Source organism: Microchirus variegatus (assembly GCF_963457635.1).
Source record: "Microchirus variegatus genome assembly, chromosome: 18".
In the NCBI taxonomy this organism is placed as follows: Eukaryota; Metazoa; Chordata; class Actinopteri; order Pleuronectiformes; family Soleidae; genus Microchirus; species Microchirus variegatus.
The window spans coordinates 19,968,186-19,987,822 of NC_139819.1; the positions used below are offsets into that span (position 1 = coordinate 19,968,186).

At 40.7% G+C, this 19,637-nt stretch overlaps 1 protein-coding gene across 1 annotated transcript in view; it reads right to left on the reverse strand.

Moving 5' to 3' along the window:
- srrm4 (serine/arginine repetitive matrix 4) overlaps window positions 1-16,732 on the reverse strand; it is a gene marked incomplete at both ends in the record, with an annotated part of 69,831 nt that extends 53,099 nt beyond the window's left edge. Inside the window, one exon of the mRNA XM_083904654.1 lies at window positions 16,539-16,732. Coding sequence (XP_083760780.1) covers window positions 16,539-16,732 — 194 coding nt within the window. The remainder of the gene's footprint in view (window positions 1-16,538) is intronic.
- Window positions 16,733-19,637: the final 2,905 nt, after the last annotated feature.

The following is a 19,637-nucleotide window of genomic DNA, read 5'->3' on the forward strand; positions in this document are numbered from 1 at the left end:
ACAGAGTATCTCTTTCTTACTTATTAGCCCCAGATAGTTGGCTTGCCAAGCTAGTGCCCGGTAGCTTGGAGAACTGTCCCACTACCAAGCTGCACACAAGTGGCAACCAACTGTAACATCTCTCAACAGATGATGAACTGAGCCTTGGGATTTTGTATTTTGGACAGCACCATGTTCTTTTTTTGTCATTTTTAAACCAGAAAAGGTATGGTAAGACAATGGACCTGAGGAGGAAGTGGTGGATCTTACTGAGAGCTCAAGAACCTGCGCCATGCTGGACAGCCACTGTCAATCAAACCATAGCCACACGCTGGAGTATCTACGCTGCTTTATCTTCTTTTTTAGACCATGAATCAAAGGAAAAGGACAGATTTACCACTGTCCATTTCATCTAGAGTCAGCAGAGGACAAAGGAGATTCACCTTCTCTCTCATTATCTATTATGAGTTTATTCAATGCTTACATATAGGCTAATTCAATCCCCTGTAGTAAAGACACAAAAGAGATTTTTATTCTGGGCTGGAATATGAAATTCAATAAAATGCAATAACCTTGGCTGCTCCAATGTCCTGAAGTTGACTATCTAAATATGTCACAGTCTCTGCTTTCTTACTTTCCTTCATTCCCTCCTTGCAGTTGTCATTCTTGCACTGCTGTTGTTTTCCAACCTACTGATAATAATAACTATTCTTCCTGTTCCTCTCTCTTTCACCCTATTTGTTTCACAAAATACAGATGCCAGTGGTATAAATCTGCTTGCTGGATATGCTTCTGTCAGTGGTGTCAGCTTTAATCTCCTCAGTGTCAAGTAGGCCTGGCAAACTAGATTCTTTTTAAGGATCTGGGTTATTCTGAGTCACTCACTCAAATGATCTGGGTTATGAGAGTCACTTGAGTCACTTGAGTCAGTATTGCTAAATCGCCAAGAAAACAGTCCTAGCCCCATTGTCTCTAACCACTAACATAGTAGAAACTGTGGACTCACTATTTCAGATCTGGTATTTTTGAATCTGCGATGTTACTGGCTTTATTATGACAGCAGAGTTTTCTGTTGTCAAGTAAGCCTAAAGAAACCTATTAGAATGAATTACTCTTTGGGGACAGAGAGGGTATATTATAATAAGTCATCCTTTGTTGTTGTTTTGTTAACAATATAAAAGTTTGTCTAGCATTAGCCTATTATTATTATTATTATTATTATTATTATTATTATTATTATTATTATTATTAGCCTATTATTATTATTACTAGGCAATTGAACAAATCGACCGACATCATTTTTATATGCTACATCTATACACCAAACCTAGGCCAATAACCTATAAACATGCTACTTTCAGAAGTGAAATAGCCTACCTCTCGTCTGTTAGCTAGGAAACGATCCACTCATGACAACTTAACCGGCTGATTAGAGTGAGTCATGGCTGTTTATGGCTCTGAAGGAGGTTCCTATCTCGGACTTGAGAGTTGCAAGATGTTTGTGTGTGGCGCTGTTTAAATTAAATTGTAGTATGACTCAACTGATCCGGGTAAATGATGCTAGTGACTCGCGACTCATGGTTTAATTTAAAGACACGGGTTAAAGAGTCGGTTGAATCATGACTCAACCAGCTCTAGTGTCATCACAGTGTGCAATATTGTCTTTAAACAAGGTTTAGGTGAATTTTAGCTATATATTAAAGTGGACCTAGACTGGAAGTTCCGATTAACGCCGTTTTTTTAGTGTGTATCTGCGTCATTACCTTGTTTATGAAGCCCTGAAGTTTCGAAACAAACAGTTCAGCCATTGCTGAGAACGTTGTGTTTTATTGTAATCTCGGGCTCAGCGAGATCTCTGAAAATCCCGTTTTAGTTACGTAAACAGCGGTTCTCCTGAACAGCAGATCGTCCTGCTCCGGGCACTAGTCCGGGCACATCCAGTTGCGTACATTGAACCACAGAAGAAGAATAACGTCCGTTGTGGAGGTATTTCACGAGCGACAGTGTCTTCTGACTCTGGGTCTGTTTTGATAATGAGGAGCAGTGCATCCACCGTTCCAGAGGGGGGAGCTGCGCTTCTGAGAGCGGATGTGCTGAATAGTATTGGCCAATCACAAGACTCTGTCTTCTGGGGGTGCGAGTTCACTCTGAAACATCGCGGCTGACGAACAGTGTCAGAAAAGAGGATTTCAATCGGCTGGTTTACAGCAACTAGGAGGTTTTTGACCATAAAAACAAGTTATTATATGTAAGTAGACCTCCATAACTAACATATATGTGCAACAGGACCACTCTAGGTGACCTTTAATGTCAAGAAAAATGGCAGTGTATTGGAGGTTGCATGTGTCTGTACGTGTTACTCACAAACCCAAATAAAGTTGGAGAGGCCAGAGCATGATACACCAAAGCTCAGGAGAAACCCTAATAGTGCAGGTACAGCCAGTGGGCCTTGACATTTTTCTGTAAAGGAAAAAATGAGCTTTAGTCTGTAAGATTAAAAAAATCTGTCACTTTACGTTGGAGAAATCTTTCTTTACATCTCAGAGATGATTTAAGCCTTTTTGTGTCTCTACCTGTTATATTCGTTCTTGCAGAAAGTGAATTTGGCAAAATGACAAGTCCATGAACACACGCACGCACACACACACACACACACACACACACACACACACACACACACACACACACACACACAAGCTCACCTTCTGTGAACAAACAGCTCAATTTACTATGTTAATGAACCTAAATGCCACCCGTCCTTTTTAAATGTCATTTCACTTGATTTTTGTTTTACACAAAGTAAGTGCAGCCAGGTGAAAACCAACAGACACTGCTCCAGTACAGTCCAGACCACTGCTCTTCAAGAACAGTTAGCATTTCTCTGATTAAGAAAGTTAGTTTAAAACAATTATTTCACAGTATGATTACTGTTAAATAACAATAAATACTTTTACAGGAAAATGCTTTACAGTGTGACATTGACATTGAATTCAGGCATAAACACACTGAGAGAGTCTCGACCTGTGTTTTGCTGATGCTGATTAATATTCTACAGTTTTAATAAAATTGTTTTTGTATTCATTGTCAGTGCTCAGATGAGAATTATTTAGCACTTAAGTATAAGTAAAACATCCACATATCACTGCAAAAACACTTTACATTTATATTAGTGAAGGTTCTCAGGTCATCGGGGGCCCGTTGCACAAAAGTAGGATTCAGTTATCCAGGATGAATGACTGAGCCTGGTTCTACCAATCCAAAAGTTGGTTGCACAAAGACCGAGCCAGGATGAGCAGACAAGGATTCATCAAGCCAGGTGAAACCAATCCTGGATCAGTGCGTGCACACAGCTTCCTCAAATAGACCTCGCTGTCGATCGCAGATTCTCAGATTCACCATGACAACTGCGGCGTTCTTTTCCTCCTCGGAGGCTGAAATCCTCATGGTGGCGTACGAGGAAGTGAAAGACCAAATCAAAAAGAAATGAAACACGGCCACGATAATAAACCAACGACACTACAATACTTAACAATGCACAAGCATACATGATTTTACCATCCTTACAGGATGCCTACAAACACATTATCTGTGCTGTCCTTCACCATGTGTCCTGCCTGAGGAAGGAGAGGGATTCAGAGTGCCATCACACATGGACTGGGACAATCCTGCCATCTATTTCAGTTAATATGCAATATGCATTAATATTTGGCCTCTTATGATGTTTGTGTTGTATACTGTATGCATACAAGCTTGTTGCTTTTCATTTGTGTATGGATTTGTCCTGCATTCATTTCAATGTGCAGACATGTGAGTCTATATTATATACAGACCTTTGAATGTGCATTTCTTCTTATGTTCTATAATACACTACTAAAGCTAGGGATATTCGACAAGAACATCTGTATGAAAAGTTCATGCTACAGTGATATTCTACCACTGAACAATTGGACATTTAGAGAAGGTTAACTTAGTTCACCTGTAAAGGTTAGAGTGCATTTTAGGTGCATTCTGAATTTGAATCCAAAAGCCAAACATCCCTGACTTTTTGTGAGTAGTTTATGCTTTGAATTTGTGCTTTTCAGTTTTGAAAGGAGCTGATTTACTTGCTTTGTTTCATCCTTATTCAATAAAGCAACATCATGTTACTCTGTGATGTGTTTTTATTTTTCTATCGTGTGTGTAAAAAATTATAATTATTGATAATTCATTAAATCTCCATGGTAACTTGTGCCATAACATATCCTGATTTCCCCTATCCTGCTTTTGAACAACCGGATCACGGATAAATTAAGCCAGGATAAGCAACATAGCCCGGCTTAATACCTTATCGTAGTTTTGTGCAACGGGCCTCTGGAGTTCAGACTGTATCGGCAACAGACTTCTTTTTAATTTTTTTTTCTTCAAGAAAACACAACATTTGCATTACTTTACATTTAAAAATGACAAAAAAATGTGTTGCATATTTTATTTTCTAATACCCAGAAGGTTTAATTCTACAGTTTAGTTATTCTGTGCAGACAGAAACACCCGAGGCAATTTCTTCATCTCTGAAAAGCTCTGTTGATATATTATTCCATTATATTGTGTTTATGGTCTACAGTGAACTTTCCCCCCAAGGTTTGTTTTTAATTGCAGCTGTTGACTAGGTCAGGCATCAGGAGGAGCGTGGATGGTGAATTTCTCCCAACATTCTGAATAGACAAGTTCATTTCTCTCTGTATGATATTTTATTTACATTTCCTTGGAGGTTATACCAGTTATTGATCAATCATGCCTTAAATCTCTGCCTACCACCTTTTCATGTGTAAATTAGTGACAATAATGATTGGAATTTGTTTTCCACACTTGATGTGAATATGTAGCCATACTATTTCTGTGCTTTGAAGAAATATCTGTGAGAATGTGTCAGCTGTGAATACTAATATAACCAGGTTACATAAGGTCTGATAAGTCAAATGTTAAATTAAATATATACACTTATAATATACATAATAAGTTTAAATCAACATAATCAAACATAGCGAGAGACGCCCCTTCCCCTCTCATCACACTTGACCTTTAATTTAATTTAATTTAATTTAATTTAATTTAATTTAATTTAATTTAATTTAATTTAATTTAATTAATCAGAGTCTCTTAGCCCCAAACTGCAAATTCTAAACTACATAACATGAAACATGAGAGTGTTCCATGTGGCATTTTCCTCACAGAGATGGACCACAGGCTGGAAACTGAGATGGTTGAGTGGAATTTTCACAGCTTTGGAAGGAAAGGGTTAACTCTCAGCTCTTTGCTTTCATCTTTAAAAATGCTGCTGCTGCTGCTGCTGTTCAGCTTTGGAGGAATTATCATGTCAACCCCCAATGGCGTATTGTCAGTCTCCATATGTGCTGTATATGCTTCCTTGCTCATACACAGTATGTCCACACATTTTCCTCATATAGACAGCCATAGGAGTGTGTGTGTGTGTGTGTGTGTGTGTATTTCTTCCTATATAGTGTGAATGAAGAACCTCAAACATGTGCTCAATACTCTCTAAACATGTGTTGTTATTATGGTTATTAGACAATGTTCAGGCTAAGTGAGATAATAAATATGTTTGATGAAATAAAATAGATAAAGAGGCATAAAAGGCATAAATATGAAATGCTTCTAATTCTGGTTTATGTCCGTGGTTTTGATTCTGAACTGACATTTCATAATCAACTTTTCAAAATGTCCCACTGAACAAATTATACGTTGTCATTGTGACGGTGATTGACCCCTTTTAATCTGTCAAATTTCCCAAGCTATATTTGAAGCACTCGTTCTTATGATTCCTACACGATATGAACAATATAGAACTGCAATTGTAGTGCAGATTTGTACGAGTTAAGCCTCAATGATGCCTTTAAGGATTTTTAGGCATTCAGCCACTGAATACAGTCACATATAACCCAGTAATGTGAGTAGATATGTATGTGGGTACATACAGAAGGATTCAGGGCACGTCTGTCCTCTGATTCGTCACAGAAACGTAGACCTGGCTTACTAAATAGATCTGTACAAGCAGTCTGACAAAAATGCATCACTGTTAGAGTGAGACCATTTAATTTTTGAAATAAGTAATTACCAGTACTCAATTTTGCAAATACAAAATGATGATTCAGATTAAGAAAATCCGGACTCATCGATTGCTATAATGGACATTATCAAAATACACAGATATTTTCTAATTTAACATTGAGTATGATGATTTGAAGTCGTTACTTAATTTAGGGGAAAGCAGCATAGATACAGTTAATACATTAGGACAAGATATGAAAAAAGTTGATTCAGTATAAACAGGTCTAATAGATCTACAGTATCAGCAAAAGCAAGCAGACCATGATTTTCACAAAAAAGATCTTTGCCGTGTGTGAACTGGGTGTGTTTAGAGACACTATACCACTGGGAAATGTGTATGAGGTTACGAAGAACACAAACTGAATATTGCATTCAGTTTTATATTAAACACAACTTGACTCTTCTTGTGACAATTTCATGGGAATTTCAAATGTGTTTGTCACTGAGGGCTTTGCTCTTACAGCGATCACTCATCAAAGACGTGTCTACAAAGGAAGACACCGGTCGTCTTCAGGCCTTTTTGACAGTCAATCAATTTGAAATATGGAGCAGCCACAGTGAGTGTTAGATGAAGAGCTGCAGGTGACAAGCTGCTCACTTCCATCTTCTGAGTGAAGTAAGAAACTCCTCTCACTGTTCCCTGCTGTTTGCAAACTCTTAGAACACAGCTGTTTATGCCTCTTTTTACACCAACACGGGTTGGTATACGTGGGACTTTTAAATGCAGGTCAACACTTTAAAAAGGTGAATGACTTCTTTTTACAATTGCATTGTAGAGTGAGTCATGGTCAATGTTCCTATGTTTAAAACACACTAACCCCAACAGCAGGAGAAATTGAGGGTGTGGGTCGATATATTTTATAAAATGGAAAAGTACTTTCAATCTCATAAATCTGCCACTTTATTTTCTCTTATATTTGACACTTTTAATCTCATAAATCTGCGACTCTGAGCCCATGGCGATGGTCTTCGCAGTCTATTGTGGTTCATTTAGAACTATGCATATGTGAAAGCAAACCGTACCCAACTGATTCCATGTCATGTTTGCTATATTGTAACATTTTCTGACTGGTGCGGACCAAAGCAATCTAACTATAGGTGTGAAAGTGCCCTAAGACAATGATTTATTTTTCTTAAAGGTCCCATATTATACCCTATTAACTCAAGTTAAACTAGGTCCTGGTGCCCTAATGAACATGTCTGTGTCATGCTTTAGTCAAAATGTCATAAGGATGAAGCACAATAGCAGTTCAATAACCCTGCCAAAACAGCCTTTTTCAGAACGCTCGGTTTTGTGCCTGGTCATTTACATGTGAATGAGACCCAGGTAAACACACATCCACTGCTTCCAGGGGAGTGTCAACTTAAGCCCAATTTATACTTCTGCGTAAAGTGCTCTGCGTAGGTTACGCAGAGACTCTGCGTCGACATAGAGCCTGTCGAAGAGCCTGTGCGTCGTCTCCGACTGCACAAAATATTTTTTAAGTGTCCGTCAAGAGCAAGAGCTGCGATTGGTCCTCAGGACAGGCCGAGCGAAGCTGCTCTGTGACGGCTCACAATGCGCACCTAGCGTCCACAGACGCGGGGCTGATCCCCGCCGATAACGCCGCTGCCAAACTATAAATACGTCATATCTTAACACACATGTTTAGACTCTAAATGGCCAATTTCTCGCCTCAAATTATCTTAAAACTGCGTTCCGTCACACAGAAAAGAGAAAAACAGCAACTGTTTCAACAACAACAGTCTTTCTCTCTCTTTCTCTCCCGGACATCATTGCTCACTGTAGCCAGAAGCACAACAACCTTGCGCAGCGACCCCTACTGATTGGGCGGGAAATTGCCGTCCACGTGTCCGTCCACGACGCAGAAGTATAAAGGCTCGAGGCGTCTCCGTGGTGACGCAGTCTGATATCGCATTACACAGTCGGAGAAGTATAATGTGGCCTTTACTATCCACAGCCATACTGTCACCACTTATCACCTATTGTCATGCACCGTCGTCACAACCCCCGCTCCATATACCCCATAGTAATGTCCGTTTACCCGTTGTTACTGAGTTTCACCGTAATGCATTGAGTGACCACGATTTTGGCTTCTCGCGTCACATTAGAATCGAAGGAAAACGATTAATGCGCCGCGCCACGCGGCGTGTATGTAAATTCCCATGATAGAAAAAGACCCTTAACGCACCAGTGTTACTGCGGTTCTGCGGCTGGAAGTTTGTGTAAAACACTGTGCTCCGCTGTGCAGCCACTCTTCCTCCCTCGCCTGCACTCTCGTATTTCACAGGGAGAAGGGGGAGCTACGGTGAAGCTGTGAAGTACGGGGTGCCAACATTCACGGTGAAATGTCCGCACTGTCGTCACTTGGTCAGGAGGTTAAAACATCGCGTTTTATCGCCTATACTTACACAAAGTGGAACCACTAAAACATGACTGAGTCTTGTTTTTTCGCATTTTGGGGACTGGTATGGCCCACTGAGTCCCAAATATAAGTACTAAAAGATTAAAAAGTTGATTTTGCACAATAGGGGACCTTTAATGTCATGTCAAAACATTAGTCTGACTAAAATCGAGCTAGTCTTAGTCGGACTACCATACCTGGATAATGAGAATCATAGTCTGATTACATGTATATGCTTAACTGGTTTCTGTGGTATTCTGTGCAATGAATGCCACATTCTGTGTAATGTGGCTGGGAAAGAACAAACAATACGATGCAGTCGGCGAGAGCGGAAGCTATGAAGAAGACCCACTTTTGAACTGACGAAGAGACTGCAGCACAGCTCATATCACCGTCCATCTCGCCAGTTCACTGTATGTTTTTCTGTGACATAAAGGTCAACAGGAAACTGATTCAATACACACTAGCTCATGGGCAGAGTCAGAGTCAGACGTACACGGCCAATACATTTGATCCTCCGCATGTATACTCAGACTCAGTCCAACTAACGCCTTTGCTTGATTAAACTGTGCATGTGCTGAGGTGCACAGTCAGCATCTAAACGACCAACAACAAAAGAAAACATTTCATGATTCCACGACTACTGAGCTATAGAGCTGTGGTAGCTGTGGTCAAACAATCCCATCATGCCACAAACCTAAATTATGCCATTTGGCAGGAACCTGTGCCATTGAAAATCTAATGACACATACAGTATATCTGGCAGCATATATAACAGGAAATATGTCAGGCAACTCCTCTCTTCATGATCATGTATTGATCAAAAGTAAAGAGAGGATAGCAGTTGTGGCCGTTGATGCCAAAAGATAATACACACTCAGAGCAGACACAGAAGACTGAACGATGGGAACCCACAGGCAACAGATTCTGCTTGTGTAATGATCACTTCGTATCACTTCAAAAATCCAAGCTAATTATCGTCAATATCTTCTTTATTTTGACATACTTTTTTATTCCAATGTGTAAGCATACAATGAAATAGGACGAGAGAAAATGAATCAGAAAGTTAAAGATGTCAGGATATTGCAGGGTCTGGAATAATGAAAAATGAAAAGCGCCCGGGGGAATTGTAAGGATCAGATATATCCAGTCTGTCAAGTTCTGAGATATATTGCTCTATTTCCGTGGATCTAAAGTAAGTAGTTAACTCTGACGGCTTGAAACTGGCCATGAGGCTGTTTGGTTTTTGTGGAAGCTTTTCCTGCCACCATTGAGGTGTAAACACAGTCAGGTGATGTCCAGAGATCTATATTCACTTATTGGTTAAAATGCCATTTGCCTCCCGTATTTTGTGACCTCTGTCATTAAACAACATGAATTGATGTTGTAGTTTTTTTACTGTGGATGTAAAAAAAAGTGGTTTGCCACTTTAAGCAACAGGAAACTCCATTATAACCTAGGCTTCTTAAATGGCTCCTAATGCACTTGTGACAGTGCTATTAGGTGTTAATGATTTGATTGGTGCAGTAATCATCAATATCAAATATAAATCCACTCTACAATTTAACATCGCCTCTATACTCCAATGCTTGTTAAACACATGAACAGTGTTAAGCCACAGTCACCGGTTCGAATCAAATGCATGGACTGTGGGAATAATATCAAACGTGAACACGTTCTGGCGATAAGTCCTGCACAGAGAGTCGGTATTATCTCCTCACTGTCTTGTCAGCATGTTTCAGCAGCTGCAGTAACATGACACAGAGAGTGTGAGTTAACATACACTGAGAAACGACAAAGAGAGAAAACAGGAGAGAGACACTGATGTACGGAGAGGCAGAGACAGTTGACTATAATGGCTAACAAAGCCCCCGTCATTCTCTCAGAGAGAGAGAGGTGTGTTGTCTCAGTGGGAGCTCTGACTGCTGTTCTTTGATGTTTTTGAGACTACATTATATCCAGTATTTATGATTCATGATTTACATGCAAAGGTGAGACAATTGATGCTATTTCCCAGTCATCACACATAACTAAAATTGTCCCTGATGTGTATTTGTTTTCCACTACAAAGATGTGTAAAGCAAAACACGCAATGGAGAAGAAGCCAATGAACAGGAAAAATCAGAGCAGCTGCAAATTAAAAGAGCTTTTAATTGTCGTCAAACCAACACACAAGGTTGATGAATTTTATTCTCAGTGTTTAGCTTAGCATTACAGGTCATTAGTGGGTAAACTGTGGTCTTTTAAACACAGGTAATGCAGCTAAAACAGGTGACTGACTCCTTCTGTGTTGCCAGTAGTAGAGTGTGCCTCTCTGGTTTAATTCCTCCAGTGAGTCATGTTCGACAATACAAACACGCTGTAAAGGCAGCAGAGCAGAAGGGCAACATACAACAGAAGAGAGCACTGACAGTGTCGCCTTATCATCGTACATTTATATCAGTCACTTCAGCTGCACTTTCAAACGATTTTAGACTGCTGATGGAACTGTGCACATCATCACGTCATGCACACTCAGAAATAAGGGTTCCAAAAGGGTCCTTCTACAAGGTCTGAGGTTCTACCTGCAAGAAAGGGTTTTTCAAAGGTTCTTGGTAACACTAGCTGATCCTTGTTACATGCCAAGGTGCTGAGTGAGGAATCCTGTTTCTTTGTGTGCTTTGTGGGTCCGCCCATTTCTGCTTATTCCACAGGTGCCTCAACTCAGCAATAAAGTGGAAGGGCATAAAGCTGAGGAAAAGCTAGGACGTCTCGCTCTCTTTCTGAAGCCATGGTGTTAGCCTGTGAGCCACTGAGCAGTGTGTGTACTCCATGTACTTCTCCATTCAACCTGGTACGTGGGATACTTTCTCCAGGGAGAAAGGATAATAGTTTTACTTTAGTGTTAGAAGTCTGGTTCGTTCTAGCCCTTTATTTAACTGTATTTTTCTCTCTCTTGTAGCTTTTGGGGCAGCTCGAATTTAAGTTTACCTTTTGTTTGTATATTGTAAATAAATTGTTTATATACGGTTACGTTTTTGTTTGCCTCAGCCTGTCTCCTTTTAAAATATCCCAAGGTTTTTATTTTGTACCTTGTTACGCCCTCCCCACATCCCCTGGACTTAACAGGGACATAACAATCCTGAGAACCCTTTAAAACCCCATTTCCTGGCTAAAGTGTCATAAAAGGGTTCTTGGTGGAACCTTTATAAAAAGGTTCTACCTGGAGCCAAAAGGGTTCTCCTATGAGCGCAAGCCGAATAACCTTATATGGTTCTACTTGCAGTAAAACATGCAAATTTGTGCAGACTGCACAACTAGACTGACAAAATAAATTGGTAGTTGGCAAAATTACCATGTTCTCTCAGGTGTCTTGTTTGCATTACTGTCAATCAGAGCTGGAGCTGATACAAACATGTGTCTATTGTCATTTGAACTGGAGCCGAGTTCATTGTAGCCAAAAGAACACTAAACCTAACCCAAAAGGGGCTCATGTTTCAAGACTATGGGCCCGATTTACTAAAGCTTGGTGTGTGCAAAAACCTGCGCAAACTGGATTGCACACGCACATTTGCGTTGATGCTGATCTACTAACAGGGCGCAATGAGGAGTGTGTCTCTCAGACAGGCAAAATAGCACTCGCAACCCATTTAGCGGTCTTGCCTTAATGCATATGCAATATGGGGCGTTCACACGCAAACAAGACAATGTAAACATGTTATTTTAGCACGTGCAAAGTGATTTATGAAACCTGAAACGGATTGCGGTGCCTATTTTTGCGTCTTAACTGGCACAGCTGTGCGCACAAATGGCTGATGTTACTTCTGCAGCCCTGTTTAAATCCATGAACAAAAATACTTTTTGTAAATCAGTAAATTACGCTTTTCCAGAGCATGTGAACTACACGTTCACAGATGGCGCACATTCATTTCTTATTTAGTATAAAAAATAAGGTCCTATGTTCATATGACCTTATTTTTTATTTGATTTTTCTTTTTAAAAGGGTCATATGTTCCCCGTTTTTCCTTAACAGGTCCAGCTCCGACCTGGTCTACTCTCAGTGCATAACGAAGCGCAGGCGGCACAGTGGTAGTTTGGCTGTCACCAAACGTCACCAAAACCTCACAGGCAGGTTTCCACAGTTCCAGGCACATTTAAACGCAATAAATAATCACAACAATCACTATTTGATGTAACTATCTGAATCGGCACATAGATTTATTTTTTATATCAATTGTCCCGTCGTATCTGATGTCAGATCAAACAGGCCTTGGATGATGTTGTCTTGTCATATTGTTTGTGCCAAGTCTGCCAGTGATTTAATTTCACTCTGCAAAAATGGTAAAAGCGCCATTTTGGCCAACTTCAGAATCCTCTAAACAGGGAACCAATCACAAACTCCTGGCGTGATGACAGAGAAGACACGTCTAGCAGCTTGTTTTAAATGAGCTGCTCCACACAGCTCCCCAGGAAAAATCTTTAGATGTTATTACGAGATCACATACATTTGTTTATTCATTGTTATCACTCTGGATCATTGGGTCTATAGTGCATGCAAACTGAACTATGTTGGCCACAGCTTTTGAAGGTTGGAGGTGTCCACACCCAGACTGCACTTACACTAAGACCAAATTTTGCAACAAAGTTTCAAAGACAAGCTAAATTGTATTTCCATTATGCAAATGTAGTTACAACTCACCACCCAAACATGAATATATTTGCTTTATAGTTTATACGATACAATTCCTTGATTTTATTCTTTTTGGTGGAAAATGACAACCATTATTTTATATTTTATAACAAGACAATCCATGAATGAGTTGATTGTTTCAGCTTTACCATGCACTCCAAGGCTGCAGCTGAACTGTGTTATATCCTATTCTAAAAGTGTTACCTTTATTTAGTCCAGCCTGCTGCACCCACTGCTGTTGTCGCTGAACAAGCTCCTCCGATCCCTTACAGACGACACACATCCACACACCAACAGAGAGAGCGAGACAATTTCCCTCCACCCTCCCTTGCTCTCTGCACTCTCTGGAGCATGCCATCTGCCATAGTTGGACAAGAGCCCATTAACATGGCAGCAACACACACACGATTGCACATCTATTCTCTCTGCACTGATTTCCATTCATCTGGACAGTCAAAACAAAGCATTAACCCTAACCCTTAATGCCAAACCCTAATCTTAACCTAACCACAATTCAAATGTTAGCTCTAAACTTAACCAGTTCCTCAGACTGCACATATGTGTTTGCGCAGCAGTCGTAGTACACTCTTGGAAATAAGGGTTCCAAAAGGGTCCTTGTAAAAGGCCCGAAGAAAGGGTTTTTCAAGGGTTCTTGGTAACACTAATGGCTCCAGCAAGAACCATTTTGATCCAGAGAACCCTTTAAAACCCCTTTCCTGAATAAAGGGTTTTAAAATGATTCTTGGTAGAAGCCTCCAAAAGTTGGCTCCAGGTGGAACCTTTAAAAAAGGTTATACCTGGAGCCAAAAAGGGATGAGGACAAGCCGAAGAACCTTATATGGTTCTACTTAGCACTTTTATTGCGAAGAGTGTACAGACACTCATAGACATAATGCACTCCCTTGCCTCTTACCCTAACCTTAACCACATAGAAATGTCTTACCCTAACTCAATTCTTACACTAAAACTAAAACCAAGCCTTAATCCATAAAAAACGTAACTTGAGGACCAGCCAAAATGTCCTCACTCACACATAAAGATACCCATAAAAGGGTATAACACACACGACTGGAAAACTGTACAGATACAAAAGAATGCACACAAACACACTCTATACAGAAACCAAAGTGAAGCAGGCTGCATTTTTAATAAGGACCCCCATGCCCTCCCCCCCCCCGAAGCTGAACAAAACAGCTTGCAGGGTTATAATGGTTTCAATGGTTTCAAACAAAGCCCAACCCCACTGCAAAGAGCCAGTCAACTCCTCCCCTCCTCTGTGTGACTGGCCTGAAGAGGAGGAGACAGGGAGGACAGGGGGAGAACAACAAACTCTAATTACTCCTCTGTGGCTCTCGGGCCCAGCCAACATTTATTATTTCAGAAAGCGACGAAAGGGAGAAGGAGGAGAATAGAAAGGAAGAAACAAGGATGGCACATACAGGAAAATGAAACATCTCCCTGTGGCTCTTCCTGTGTCCTTACTTCTTTCCCTCTCTGCTTGTTGGACATCATGCCCCCTCGCTTGCACTGCAATTGTTCATCACCCCTCAGTTATCCACAGTGAATAATGATGTTTCTCCTTGAAGAGAAAGAGGCAAAGGACCAAGCCTAAGGCCATAGATTCTGATGGTCTAAGCGTTCTGCAGTTACACTCTGCTCAAGCAAAATCAACAGCGCATCAAGGAGGGAGGGAGGATGTCTGCAACTGCTCCTGCATCTGTATCCTCCGCAGGGTGTCATGTTTGTTTGTTGTGTTTTAACTCATTATTTACAATCTGTATCACCCCAGAAGTCCCTGTGCAGTTTTCCCTCCTCAGAATACACACAGAAGCAGAGCAACAGGAAAATATTAAGACAACAGGGAAGCTTCTGTCATCTTTCACAAACAGACCCGGGCAAATTGGCGACATTATGTCTGCTCTTTGGGGACGTTTGTTCTCACAGCGTCTTCCATGTTACCATCATCATCATTATCATCATCATCAGTGTCACAGGGACGGTCATAGTGGACAGGTAAAGCCTTTGAGGAGAGAGCTTCCTTCCCAGAGAAGCCAAAACTAAAGAGACAGCTGGGATTTACTCCAGAGTTTCCAGTGACTTCAAAAAGAATGCCCATTTCATGGCAGACAGTCACATTTTATTTCACATTTATCTGTTGTTATTTTTCAGTTTTTCTTTGCAGGTTTCCCAAACAAATTTGAATGGTTGACTGACAGGACAATTAGGGTATCTCTGGTCAAGTTCCTGAAACAAAAAAGTGTTTTTTTGTCATACCCGACAAGCTAATAAAAGCCATAATAACCAGACCGTTTGCAGTCCCACTGTAATAGAAGCCATTAAAGACACATTATCTGGTTCAGTCTTTCTGCTGCCTGTGCCAATGTAGAATGAAATGGACGATTCTAATCCTCATTAACATAGCTAATTTCACATAAGAGAAAGCTGATAGTGGGTGTCAAAGCCATTCAAAGGTCACTCAACCATGCTACAACATTTGATATACAAGCGTGTTGATATTCTACCTAAGATAGTGAATGATGGTGGAAGATGGTACATGGTGTATTTGAAGTAATCTTTAACACCAAGTACATATATATGTAGTGGGAAACCCTACAATAATGCAAACAAAAAGTCGCTTACAAAGGTTCTACGTCCTCTAAGAGTTACTGCTGTAGTGAATAAAACACAATCGCATTACAAATGAACACACAACAAGTGGCAGCACACAGGACTGTGTTCCAGGAATTGAGAAAACTGTGTAGTAAACTAGTGATATATAAGCTGTGTATGTGTGTGTGTGTGTGTGTGTGTTTAACATTTAGTTCAGTCAAAGATCTTGTGCATGCTCAGGCGGACATCTTTGATGACCGGCTGATTTAAACTAGTATTAGGTGTTTTCTGGTGAACGTATTATGTGACAGACCAAAACAACTATAGTAGATACTGACAAGCACCATTGTGTTTTCTGTTTTGTGCTCAATGTTTTTTACCATCCATCAACTTCAAAATGATATTCTTTAAGCAGAAAAAAAGTTTTTGGGTTGGACTGTGTGACGTGTGCTGAGGACAGTTTGAGTCCAGATAAACATATACAAGCAAAAGTAATTCAAAGCCAAATTTCAGTCAAACTAACACAAGCTAAGACATTTTGATGCACTTTAATATCGTGCTATTACCATATTATGTTTTCTTGATTTTGGTATAGAAATAAGCATGGGTCAGTGACTCAATAAAACTACATTGCTCTCATCATGACCCCTCACCCTCTTGTGTCCGACTTTGACAACCCCCACTAAAGCAGCGTGGATCTCAAATATATTTTCAATCAGGGAGAAAGAAAAAAAGCTGTGTTCTTTGAAATTAGAAGCTACAGAACTCACTTGGTCACCCTCCTGTGGGCAGTGATGCTGGCCACAATCACACTCTCTGGTCTCGGGGTGGCCACCGCCTTGAAAGTGCCCTTCCAAAACTTCTCGAAGAGCTGCTTTTCCTCCAGCTGGTGGAAACTGGCCGTGCTGACCTGCGGTCCCAAGGACGGGGAGGGTCTGAGCTGGAGTGAACACGGGGGCTGCATTTGTAGTTCTTGGTCTCCAAACCAAATTGGCTTGAGTCCCTCACTGGAGTATCTAGTCACTCATGGAAAAACACAGTCCCTCTGGTTGTTGCTGAGGAGCTGTCCAAGTACTGAATGAAGCGGTGCAGTGTGCAGTGTTGAACACAGTCGTCTCCTCGCACAGCAGCAGCAGCAGGTCAGTGTGTCAGCGCGTCTTTCTGCCGTTCACTCTTGAGCGGGAGCGTGGGGAGAGGGACAAAAGCTGACCCTCTCCAACTGGAGGCTGGGTATTGTTCTCTCAGATGAAGGAAGGAGGGGCAGGGGAGATTGTGTTTCTCCGTCTTTCCTCTTCTATCACATCTGCTGCTCTTAGAGATGGGGTCTGGGCTGAGGTGGTTGGGGGTCTGAGTGCTCCTTTTGCTCCTACCGGCAGCTGCACACACACAGAATCAGGCACCACTCACAGGGGAACAGACGAACTAAGCATCTTTCAGTCCTGAGGAGTGCCACCACACCCACACTCGGTGGCACAGAACCGAGCAGGTCCTGAGGCAAGTGTCGTGGCGTGTGCTTTGGAGGGTGTGTGTGTGTGAGTGGGAGTGGAGTGAGGAGCTTAGCAGAGAGCAGCTTGTTTTGTATCTCAGCCTCTGTGACGTCAAAGTTGGGGGCTGGACGTTTGGAGAGGGACACCTTCTGTCATCCTCGCTTGCTCTTATTCTGTGTTCTCTGTGTTGTTACACTTATTTGACCCACACAGCCGACACCGGCTCACGTATCTTTGCTTCTTATAATTTTCCATCGGTTGTGTCTTGTGAGATACAATGATAACCAATGAACTGATTCCAGCTTCTTCACTGTATTTACATGATTGGATTTGTAATGTGTCTGCATTTTTGGATTAACTGACTTTTTAAAGCAAATTTAATATTGTAATTATATTGTAATAGAGTAACTTATACACCAAAAATTATATATTTCTTTTCAAAAACAATGCTTGACTGGATGTAGTGGAACAAAAAAAACAATGGTGTTCGAAAGGGGTCGGTATTTACCACCTTCGCAACATTAAGACAATTAGAAAATATTAGAAATATTCTAATATATTAGAAATATTATATCGCGACAAGACTCTGAGAAACTAATCCACGCCTTTATAACCTCTAGGCTTGATTACTGTAACTCCTCGTCAGCATGTCCTCGTAAGTCCCTGAGAAGCCTTCAGCTGGTCCAGAATGCAGCAGCACGTATACTGACTGGAACCAGAAGAAGTGATCATATAACTCCTGTCTTGCTTTCTCTTCACTGGCTCCCAGTGAAAAGTAGAATAGATTTAAAATACATCTACTCACACTTCTTATATTTATATTTATATTTGTGACTTAATCACTTTATATCAACCCAATAGACCGCTCCGCTCCCTGAACTCAGGTATACTGGTTATTACGAAAATAAATAAAAGAAGAATCGGTGGTAGAATATTTAGCTACCAGGCTCCTCTCCTGTGGAACCAACTCCCGCTTTCAGTCAGACAGTCTGAATTCCAATTCCTTGCTTAACCCTCAATCTTAACCCTCAATTTCAAAAATGCTCTCCCTCTAGTCCAAGTGCTGTCCCGATTCTCAGAAGAATTAAGTTGAGGGGCAAGTTTAAGGGCTGTATCGCCCTCAGTATTTAGATTTTCCGAGACCACCCTTGGGAGCAAGGGCTACCCAGAATGCATTGCGTGTTTTCACATAAGAAAGATGGCGTCGAAAGCAGCAAAGCGAGTACGATACAAATTAAGTGTTTTCTTTGTTAATAGATATAAAAATTATGAAAACGTTTAGTTTAGTTTAGGCCCATATTATGGATTACTGACGTCATTGTTGCGTAACATTTATTTTTATTTTACGATCTTTTGTCAATAGCCGGCTGGTGCAGACATGCGAGCGTTTGCAGGTTGCAACAAGTCAAATTTAAGACTTTTTAAGACTTTTTTAAGACCATAATGAATACAATTTAAGACCCATTTCAAATCCATACTGGCAAAAAAGTACAAAAGACATGAAGGAAAATTGGAGCCACAAATTGTTGAACTTGCAATTCGGCGAGCGCGCATAGCACATCAGATAGTGGTGCTCGATAAATTCTGACCGGGCAGCACAGGCGGCCTACTTTAGTTCCGTGTTGTAGTTATGTTATCGCATCCTCAAAAATAGAAACATTTCAGTGTGACTGAAGTTTATGCATGTTTTATGCAGATTTTTAAGACCTTTCACAATTGTTTTTAAGACCTTTTATGAGATTTTAGGAGAATTTAAGACATTTTAAGGCCTTAAATTCAACTTATTGGATTTAAAAAATGTTAAGACTTTTTAAGACCCCGCGGATACCCTGTGATTTTTAATCTCTTACAGTTCTGCTGCCATCAGTGAACAGCATGAATTCAGGACAGGAAAGAGGACTCTGTTATCCCCAAATCTCTGACCACAACAGTCTTCGCTACAGGCTGCGAGAAACCCAGTGGATCCTGGCATTTAAAGACTTTTTACTTTTTATTCTTTGTAATTATGTATTGTATGTTTTGGGTAACATCTACTGCACGTCTGTCCGTCCAGGGAGTGGATCCCTCACCTGTGGTTCTCCCTAAGATTTCTACCTTTTTTCCCTGTTATAAGGGTTTTTTCCCTGGTAGTTTTTCCTTACCCTGGTCGAAGGTCTAAGGACAGAGGATGTTACCAACCCTGTGAAGTCCCGTGAGACAAACTATGTTTTGTAAACTGTGGGCTATACAAATGAAGATTGATTGATTGATTGATTAATTTATGTGACATAACTATTCAGGTCTGGTTAAAACAGGAAGCTGATTTCCTCCCCTTCAGTTAGTATCTTATTCTTGGGTTCTCTAAAAGTGTAGGTTGGTGTAGGTCTATATCTACACCTGCAC